The sequence below is a fragment of the Malus domestica genome, chromosome 02 (genome assembly GCF_042453785.1).
Source record: "Malus domestica chromosome 02, GDT2T_hap1".
Taxonomy (NCBI): Eukaryota; Viridiplantae; Streptophyta; class Magnoliopsida; order Rosales; family Rosaceae; genus Malus; species Malus domestica.
Genome location: NC_091662.1, coordinates 18766242 through 18777173, shown reverse-complemented (window position 1 = coordinate 18777173; position 10932 = coordinate 18766242). Strand labels below are relative to the sequence as shown.

General features: G+C 32.6%; 1 protein-coding gene across 6 annotated transcripts; it reads right to left on the bottom strand.

Moving 5' to 3' along the window:
• Nucleotides 1–436: 436 nt before the first annotated feature.
• On the bottom strand, nucleotides 437–6448 carry LOC103405657 (MADS-box protein SOC1-like). Of its 6 annotated transcripts, none has more exons than XM_070804364.1 (9): nucleotides 5719–6448; nucleotides 5469–5551; nucleotides 5081–5300; nucleotides 1969–2056; nucleotides 1758–1831; nucleotides 1552–1651; nucleotides 1389–1430; nucleotides 1151–1192; nucleotides 437–790 (listed from the first exon to the last, which is right to left on the bottom strand). In XM_070804364.1, exons 3-9 carry the CDS (start codon nucleotides 5260–5262, stop codon nucleotides 665–667), a joined length of 654 nt encoding a protein of 217 aa, XP_070660465.1. In that variant the 5' UTR covers nucleotides 5263–5300; nucleotides 5469–5551; nucleotides 5719–6448; the 3' UTR covers nucleotides 437–664.
• Between the last annotated feature and the right edge of the window lie 4484 nt (nucleotides 6449–10932).

The following is a 10932-nucleotide window of genomic DNA, read 5'->3' as shown; positions in this document are numbered from 1 at the left end:
TCTAGAAGAATGGTGAGGATTCCACCAACATACAAGATTAATATACATAATTCTAGCTTAGGAAGGTAGTGGAATTATCTAGATATCTCTAGCATGATGCTTTCATGCTTCTCCAAGGTTCCATCCATGCCTATAAAAGGAGAAGGCATCCACACCATTTGCAACAATCAAGAGAGCAAGTAGTGAGAAGTGAGAAGAAGCAACAAAGCTTCTAAGAGTATTTGAGTGTTTCCTCTTGTACTAAGTTTGTGAGTGAATAAAAATCTTGTATAATACTTTGAGTATTTTTTCTTTCTCTTGCCTATCAATTCCGCTACATTACATTCTTCTTTGTGAGATAAATATCTCCAAAGTAGTGAAGTCTATTTAAGCCCCAACAAAAGGACCACCTAAAAAGAACATTAGAGAATTTCAATAAAACATAAGGATATATATATAACAAAAATCAAACAGTCCATATATATGCATCATAATCATTTCCAAGAAGACAATATGATCCCTCTTACAATACAGTTGTGATTACTTCCAGAGCTCCACTGAAATGTTAATTTAGTGGAGCAACAATCTAATGCAGGACAAAAAAACAATCTGAAACTACAGAAAGAATATATCTGCTCATTCATGGATTTTAGGTTATATTAATGTCGGCTCTCTAGGATGGAAGCTAGCGCCTCGCCCTACTTTCCGGCAGTCCAATGAACAATTCAGTCTCAACATCCGAGCTTGTACTACTTTCATTGTAAGGTGTCTTTTCTCTTCGCTCGTGCAATGTTTTCTTGAAACTACCATACTACAAAGAAAAAGTGGAACTGTCATTTTTCGTTCAACCATTGACATCAAGTTTTATCGATGAAAACTAACAGTTAAGTCTCACAAGTGACTACCAAATTTATAAAATAACGCATAGCATTGGAATAATGTTAACATGATATATGATATATAAATGCTAGGTTTTCTAAATTTGTAAATAAAATCAAGAAGGAACAATCACTCAATTTCTTTCAAGAAACATGAGTTTCTTTCCACTTTCCCAGATGTCGTGTCCCCATATCCCTATCCGTACAACATAAGAAAATACCAGTGACTACTAAATTTACAATATACATTTAATATGAAAGAAGATTATGATAACTTGATGAGGTTGGTTTACCTTCTCAACCAGTCTTGTATTTTCAGCTGTGAGGAGTTTTTCCTGAAATTTATCCAAAAAAAAAAAGCCTTACATAGTTATCTACCATAATCATTACCTCTTGTCGGAATTAACTTTTCTGCACTGTTTGTAGATTTCTTATTTTGCAGCTACACATTTTGTAATATTTAGTCAGCTAGCAGTAGCACAGCAGACATGCAATTCTTTATTTTTGAACTTTATGTTGTGGCAGTTTTACCTTTTCTCTCAGTTGCTCAATCTGTTCCTTGAAAACCTGACTCTGTAGAATTAATTAGAAAAGAGAAAAAAAGTTTGTTAAATATCAATTTAATCAAAGATGAGAGAAACTGCTAGTGCCAGAATCTACAGGTGCTTAAATAATTTTAGTTTCTCAGATAAACCTTTCGGGCTCGGACGTTGTAGACGCTCTTCTCCAACTGGTCTTCTATTTCTTGTAATTCTGCAAGAGTGCATGATCCTAGACCCTCTCCCAAGAGTTTCCTGAGGCATAATTTGCAATTCCACGTTTAAAAAAAGAAGCCCTTTGAAAAGGATTAAAAAACTGAATATTTCGACGACAAGTTCAGATTAAAGAAAAGTTTCAGACAAGGCCATGAACCGTTTTGATACTTCAAGAAGCTCTATCTGCTTCATCATGCTAGTTGCTTCTTGCTTCAGATGCTGCATGTTCCGATTTAAACAAAAATTCATCACAAGACCAAGATATGGATCTAAACAGTACTCCAATAAGTTCGTCCACGCAATTGTGAACACTTTCTGGGATGAACTTACGTACAAAAACGAGGCACGGTACGTACCTGCATATTTTGTTCACTGGAACTGGATTTGTCGTTGGTTTGATTGTCTTTCGCATGCTTCTGATAACGCTCTATGGTTCCCTGCATGCTGAGTTTATAACCAATGCCAAATATGATCAATCTTCCCTTTATATTAGCATATATAATGTATTAATATATGCAAATTGAATGCTCCAGCATGCATGTTCCACTTTTAATTCTTCATAAACCTTTTCCTCTTACACCACAATTCAATTCTACATGTCTTTTAGAGCAAGTCCACTCACGAGCCAATAGGCTGGGCAAGAACTTTGGAATTAACCTATACCCCAAAAAACCACTTCCATCAGTTCATTTTCATCGGAGTCCATATCATTAATATATTAATAATTCAGTTACATAATTTTTAAAAATAAAAATTAGTTATTGATTTAGGGGTTTTAATATTCATACCTTTACTAAGCTCCTAATTATTTTTTAATTCAAAGCATTTCCAAATTAAAATAAGTTATGTACTCATTACTTTTTTATAAACATATTTTTCAACTTTTTTATTTTAAACGTACCCGTTCATATAATATTTCAAATTTTTTGTCTTAAATGTACCTATTCTTAAATATACCAATTTGTTATATGTAAAATGTACACAAAATGTACCCATTTTTTTTAATACAAAATCCATTCTATTTTTTTCTAATCCAACTTTTAAACTTATATGGGTACCTTCTTTTTCTTTGATTTGAGAATGAATCTATGTCAAATTTAATCAAAGAATTTTACTAATGTTATTGAACCTAGTATATATTATTTTGGTTTTGAAGAATGTACCCATGTTTTGGTTATTTTTTATAAATGTACCCATATTTATATATATGTATAATATATTGTAGAGTATAATTTATCTTTTAATATTTTCGCTCCCACAAATCATGGGTTTTATTTAAAATCTCATTAATATAAACAACTACAAATTATAATTTTTAATTTAAAAATTATAATAACGTACATAGAATTACATTATTACATTATTTTCAGGGACTTCAATGAAAAACTAAAAACCAACAAAATTTCAGCCAAAGAACATTGATAAATAGAGACCACATCCAATATGTTTCCTTATTTTTATTCTATTTATTTTTATTCTATAAATATCTAACCATCTTCTTCATTTGCCCTATATTTTTAATTAATTAAGTTTGTTGTAAAGTTATGCTTTGCTTTGTATTTGAAATTAAACTATTTGAGTTAAACAATGAGTTTTATTTTCAAAGGACAAACTTACAAAGTTCACACTTCACACACTTAGAAGGCATAAAAAAAAAAATAAAATTTGTAAATATCTAACCATCTTCTTCATTTGCCTTATATTTTTAATTAATTATGTTTGTTGTAAAGTTATGCTTTGCTTTGTGTTTGAAATTAAACTATTGGAGTTAAACAATGAGTTTTATTTTCAAAGGACAAACTTACAAAGTTCACACTTAAACACACTTACAAGGCATAAAAAAAAATTAAAATTTGTAAATATCTAACCATCTTCTTTTGCCTTATATTTTTAATTAATTATGTTTGTTGTAAAGTTATGCTTTGCTTTGTATTTGAAATTAAACTATTAGAGTTAAACAATGAGTCATATTTTCAAAGGACAAACTTACAAAATTCACACTTAAACACACTTACAAGGCATAAAAAAAATTAAAATAAAAACATGTTAAGTGTCACAATACATATGAGTCAATAATCTATATATGTAAAGGGAGAAGGCAAAAATGGTCAAACTTTTATAATACCTAAAAATTGTCTTTCTTTCATTAAAATTTAAAAAAAAAATTAATAAAAACATGTAAAGTGTTACAATATAAGTGGTTGGATACTTGAAAAAAAAATTCAACCATTTGTATTATGACACTTGATATACCGAGCCATGCTCATGGCAAACTGAAAAATTTCTCCATTAAGAGCTCATTTCTCATTCCCTATATTTAATAGCTCATTTCTCATTCCTTATATTTAGGAGCTACTAGATGGATCCGTATCTTAGGAGGTGAATAGAGAGGATGATTGAGGTGAATAGAGATGCTCTAAATAATTTCAAAAGTCATGGAAATTAACCCTAACTTTGTGATTAACCCATGAATTATTGAGTGTTAATCTTTTGTAACCCAGATCTTGTGATTAACCCATGAATATTAATTCTTTTGAACCTCTTTTTTTTTTTTGGCACAAAGAGAGTTTCAAACTCTGAATTTCTAGTTTACTCTTTGCTCTTCACTCGACTCACCCTCACTCTTGAACTAACCCTAAATGACTTAATTCTTTCCCTTCTTTTTAATATTTTCCTGCCTTCGATTACTGAAGATGCAAAAGAACAAAACAATTCAAAAGGTATTATGAACAGTAGCTATCCAAACTCAGTGGAAGTAACCAGATCAAATGAGCAACTGCTACAGACTATATATTAAAGTTTACTATAAATAGTAATGCAAGGACTGCTACCCAAATATAAATGGGTAAATTGTCGTTTGATCTCTGAATTATTAATCTAGTTGAAATTTACCTCCTAAATTATTATTATTATTCTTTTGTCATTTAAGCCTCTTAACTATTTGAAATCAACAAATTAATCTCTCAGTGTCAAAATTGATGAAATTTAATTCACTTTGAGGTCAACTAGTGGCACAACTTTACCTCAAGAGTGATTCACATACTAGTATTTTACGGCAAAGTGGATGAAATTTAATCAAATATGACTGTGAGCAATTGATTGGAAAATTTCAAATAGTTCACTAGGTTACTTTTACTAAAAAAAAATAGTTCAAATAGTCAATTTTAACTGAAATAAATTATTCAGACAAATAAATATACAACTTGTTTTAAAAAGAATCCGAATGAAAAGTAAAAAAGGACTTGCTAAATGTAACCATATATACAACCGTACGGTACTGTGTGCAAAGAAAGCTCGTACAGGCAATCATAATATGCATGCCATATTCATTTTAACAGCGGATCTACTAGTACATTCAAATTCTCTGGCAAATTAAACGAACATTTTTTTATGCATTTTTTTCATGTAAATAGAAAATAAAAATTATGTGGGGTTTATAAAAATTAAATTAAATTAAATAAAAAATACCTGGAACTTGCAAATTCGTAGAGTTTTCCTCTGGGAGAGAAGATGATGAGGGAAACCTCAGCATCGCAAAGAACTGAGAGCTCAAAGGCCTTCTTTAGCAGACCACTTCTCCTCTTTGAGAATGTCACCTGACGACTCGTCGTGTTCTCTATGCGCCTCATCTGAGTTTTCCCTCTCACCATTTTTGATGATTTAATTTTTAATTAATTTCCTTCCACCCCTTTGACAAAGAAAATGAAGGCTCTGAGATCAGTTCGTTATTATTATTATTTTTTTTTGTCTCTGCAGAAATCATCAGACAAAAACTTGAAAAAATCCCAATGTGTACAAAAGAGATATATACGTATATGAAAATAACGAAAAGAAGAAGAAGATAATTAAATCTTACCAAATAAGCAAAATTAACCCAAAAAGCTTATTTCTTTTTGTGAGTTGGAATGATGGTATAGATCAGGTGGAAGGGAATAGATCCTGTTCAGTTCAAAAGGGTTGGCAAGCAATCAATATATATACATATAGATATAATTTGTGTAAGCAAACGAAGAGTGCATAAATTAAAATGAAGAGTAAACAAAAACAAACAAAGAAAAAGTGGATGAGAGAGAGAGAGAGAGTCTAAGGGAATAAGTAAGTCTTACGAAATTATCACCAAATAGCCAAAAGTGGAAAGCGAGAGCTCTTTTCTCTTAAGTTTTTGAGCAAGGACTTGGACTACACCCCAAAAATAGCACATGTATTTGCGCATATATATATATATATATAGAGAGAGAGAGAGAGAGAGAGAGAGAGAGAGAGAGAGAGAGAGAGGGAGGAGGAGGAGGTCGAGGAGGTGGGTGTTTTGTGAATGATTGATTCAAAGAAAAAGAGAAGATCTTCTTCAGAGTAGTGGAAGAGGGTACTGAGCGAATTTACCAAATATGCAAACTAACCCAGAAGAAGCTATGGACAAATATGAGAAGAACAAGATGCCAAAGAAAGAAAGAAAAAAAGAGGAGAGAGAGAGAGAGAGAGAGAGAGAGAGAGAGAGGGAGAGTGATGGGGGAGACTAAAAAACCCAGAAAGAAAGGAAATTATAGAGAAACAGGGAGGGTGGAGATTGATGATTGACCCTTAGCCTGGTGTAAGCTGAGGCAACTAACACACCCACCTTTTTTTCTCTTTTTTTTCTTTCCTTAAGACCCCACCTTGAAAAAGAAACGTAAAATATACTATAATAATATAAAAATCAAAGGTTGTATGCAAAAATGCCTCATCTTTGCTTGTTTTGGTAAACCCACAAAACACACAAGAAAAATAAATTCTGGACACAAAGGGCAAGTACTATGAGAAAGCAAGGAACTTAAAACTACCTGTTTGATGAAAGTTCTCAAAAGAAAAACCAAAGAGTGAGATGTACAAATATGAGAGTGTACTGAGTTTCTGGGTTGGTACGCTTTTTATATTAATGTTATCGTTGTTTATTATGTATTGTTCCTGCAGTGCGAGGAGAGGAATAATTTGATGTTAAAACGCAGTAGATTAAAAAAAATACTAACCTTCGAGGAAGAAAGTTGAAATTTCATCATAAAATCAATTAATAATATAAGAAATAACTTAATTACTTACAAACACGTATAAAATCTTTCATCTCGTCAACGTAGATTTATCCTGAACATCATCCACCACCTGCACATTATATTTTTATATTAATTTTCTCATTGTTGTTATTAATGCATTGATTTTTATTTTGTTTCTTGTGATGGACAATAAACTACAGAATGGCACCCATAACACAAAGCAAAGAAAAAGAGCCAAAAAAAAAAAACACAATAAAATATGGGAGGGGCAGAGTTAAAACCGGCAAAGATAGTACAATGTTAGCAATACATCAACATCGTCCGTACGACTAGGCAGGCCTCCAGCCAATAAGAAGTCGAAAACGCAACAAGCCTATATCATTAATTTGCTTGTCAAACTTAGGGGTGTAGTCCCCACTGCCCCGACCTTATCTGGCACATCACATTTTTCCCTTTTCCCCAGTTTTGTTTACTTTACTTTTTTAATGCCAAAAAAAATATATTATAGAGTAGATGTTTCTTTATATAATTAAATAATTAAAAGTTTGTGATTAAATTATAAAAGGAATAATGCTAAATAATTAAATATGCAGGGAAAATATGTAAGTTTGTAAATTTTATTGGTGACACATCATTTAGTTTGTAAATTTTATCTAAAAATTTAATCAACCTAGCATTACCCTTATAAAAATGGGTAATGCTAGGAAGATTAAATTTTATAAACTAAATGATATAGAAGTTAATAATTGTGTTATTACTTAAGTGTTGATAAACATGCTCATTTATATTAATGACAAATTATTTAATTTACAAATTTTGTCTATAAATTTAATCGTCTTAGTATTATCTTGTAGAAATAGTTTATGTAAAAAGGCAAGCATGACAACTGGGGGAGCAACGAGCATTAGTAGGGCTTGTGTTTGTCAAAGCCTCAAAAGGATCATCTCTTTCTTGTGTGGTCGAATCGACCGGATAATGTAATGTGATATTGGCACTAGATAATTCATTTTTCTCACTCCTTATGTCCTATTATATTGTACTAATTTATCTTTTAATATTTAAGTTAGCAAATACCAATCCCACAAGTAAAGATAAAAGAGCATGATAGGTTGCCTTAGGCTGTCTCCAACAAGGGTGGAAAAAAAACTCACATTTTGGGTCCAAATCATCGCTAAGGCTGTCTTCAACTGGGGTGAAAAAAAAAAAAAAATTCAAATTTTGAGTCCAAATCATCTTCCAGACTAGGCCTGACAAACGGGTCATGTCTGTCGTGTTCGTGTTGTTTTCGTGTAACACATGTTATCTTAACAGATCATATCGTATCACACCCGTTAAGAAAAATATATTTTTTTCTTAAATTTACACATATCACATATTGCCACATAAATATTATTTCAAAACATTAAAATACATTTGTCGTTTAAGTACTACATCTAGACTCGAAAATAAGAGTCTAATAAACAAACATCCATACACTACTGGTCTATTACAAAATATTAAATGTGCAAAATAAACGTGCAAGGATATGCAAAATGAAAGAGTTTTTGTTTTCAGGTTGTGAAGCCTTTCTTAAAAGTTTAAACCTTGTCAATGGAACTCAAAGCTTGCATATTATTCTTTTTACAAAATCCTCAATTTTCATCGATCATCATGACATAAGATTTTGTGGTATCCACTAGTGTAAATATTTTAAATTGAAGATTGAATTCATTCATTATATTTATATAGGGTCAAAGAGTGTAGCTGTAAAAAAAATCATCAAAATAAAAGTTAAAATAACCATTAAATCGTGATTTTTCATTGATAACTGTCGAAAAGTTTTGTTCTGTTACTTGATATTTGAATGTTTGTTCTTTGTGATTTTTGGCATATGCGATCTTGAAGCATATACAAACCAAGTTTGATGGTTGGATCGTTGAAATTAGTTTCGTAGAATGCGTATCCCATTAAAACGATAGATTTACTAACACTTAGAGTTTATTTATACTTTCATTAAATATAACAGAATGAAGTAAGTTTAGTGATTTTTTATTATTTCTCGAAAATTTAGCTTTTAACCCCCAACCACTGGAGTTTGTTTAAAGCTCTGTTTGAGATTGCTTTTTTTTTTTTCTTTCCCAAATTTGCTTCAAGTGAAGAACCAAAAATCTGTTTGGTAAATATTTATAGACCTGCTTATTTTTAAAATTTAAGCCTTTTCACGGTAACTTTTAAAAGCTACTATTAGGTTGCTTTTAAAAGCCACTTAAAAAAAAAAAAGCAAAATATAAAACGCGGAAGGATTAAAATTAGTTTCTCTATACCTACAATGCTCCTTTTATTTTTCTAAATGGCTTCATCTGCCCTATTTTTTACACGCTATTATATATACAATATATATATATAAATAACAAACCCTAGCCTAATCTGTGAGCTTTTTGCACAGCCTCAAATTCATCTCTTTGAACTCTTTGAAGGCGAACTCTAGTTTTGGATTTTATGGTTTTCTTTCTAAAGAATTCATTTTTCTTGTTGGTGTGCTATTTCCCTTTAGTGGTGATGTTTGTTCTATAAAATAACTCATAGGTTTGATACATATTTATTTATTAATTCTAATGATGCTAATCATTTTAATTTATTAGTGTCAAGTTGGGAGGAAAGTTCTAGCAACATATGTTTTTTTATACTTTGATTGTGCAATACTCTTTAGCTATATTGTTGCTTGTATGTTTGGGCACTCTAGCAATATGTAACATAGTAGTTCGGTAAAAACATAACAGAGCAACAATCATGTTATTTCTTGTCATCTTTGATATTACTCTTAAAAATTTATTGGTTTATATTTTTTTTTTCAAATTTGACATCATGCCTATTTTTGTCATTATACAAAATACAATTTTTATATTACTATTTACCAAACACTTTTTATAATATGTTTCATACTCACAACAGTTTTAAAAATACAGTTTACCAAACGCTTATCTGCTTTATTTCACAACTGATTTTTTGAAAAACACATCACAAAATTTTTTTCAAAAAAAAGTGCATCAATCCCAAACTGGCCTCAAGAGATGTTTTGGGGTGGAAAAAATAGGAATTTGAGTTTGGGGGCCTAGCAACACGTGAAAGGGGGAGTGGCGAGCCCACGCGTCAGCAACAGGGGTCAATGAATTCACTGGGGGCAGGTGCATAGCTAGCCCAGTTCCTACTGCTGAGATTTGCATGCGGTTGTCATCCAATCGATGTCATGCGCTCCTAGATTATGAACTAGTGTGGCACTTCTAACTACATCAGTTTTCAAGGGTCAGTTTTGAACTTTTTTTTCAATGCCTTATTGTGAGTGCTAGTCAGCTACCATCCTTGATTTTGTTGAGTGTATTACTCGTCGTTACGGATGCGTGGGTGTAAGCGAAATTGAATTTGGAGCTAAAACAAAGATTTTACAGTATTCGGAACAATATGGCCATTTTGGTAATTTTACAATTAGAGATATTTCTCCATCACGGACCATTAGGGTGGCGACATGTGGCGACTTTTTAATCCCTCATGTGATCTCTCTCTCTATTTTTTCCTTGTCTCTCCCCGGGAAACACTCTTTCCCTCTCTCCGAGCACACCACCACCCACCCCTCGCAACTACAGCGACCATTACACCCTCAGCCACTGTTACCAACTCAGCCACCTCTAGCTCTCTATCTCTCCCTAATCTCCCTCCCCTTTTCTTCCATGTCTGTGCAAGCTGCACAAGGAAGCAGAAACCACCTTACCGTCTTCAGTGAACTTTAAACCCTCGACCAAGGTGAGCCTCGAGAATACTTTAAATTTTATACATTCATCTTCGTGGTTCGATTTTGAGCATGCTTGTGTGTTTTGGATTGGTTTTAGGACAAAAAATAGCTCGGGGAACTTCCCAAGTTTTTCGGCGAGTCCGACGGCTTTCGAGCCTTTTTTCGATCAACTCCGACTACGACCGAAGAAACCAAAGGTAAATTTTGATTCCTTGTTCCTTGGGCTTCATTTTGGTATATTACATGACTAGCTTTAGTTAGGTTTTGGTGATGAGTGGAGCTTGGAAGCTCCAACTTTCTTCTTCTTGAAGACCGGTCGACCTACGGTTTGAAACTGGGTCGACCTGGCCTGTAGCCCAATCGGATCTAGCCCAACCCAAACCAAGCCCAACCTAATAGCTGGATCCAATCCAATAACCCGGCCCAAACCCTTGGGCCATGTAACCTAAGCCCATGGCCTATTAACCCTAACTCGACCTAACCCATTAAACCTAAGCCAGATCCGACACGGATCCGACCGGATCTGGACC

Coding starts and splice junctions, on each gene's coding strand:
- LOC103405657 (XM_070804364.1), bottom strand. CDS start 5,262: ATGGTGAGAGGGAAAACTCAGATGAGGCGCATAGAGAACACGACGAGT. Junction 1,832..1,968: donor CCAGTGAACAAAATATGCAG/GTACGTACCGTG, acceptor CGGAACATGCAG/CATCTGAAGCAAGAAGCAAC. Junction 1,652..1,757: donor TCAAAACGGTTCATGGCCTT/GTCTGAAACTTT, acceptor ATTATGCCTCAG/GAAACTCTTGGGAGAGGGTC.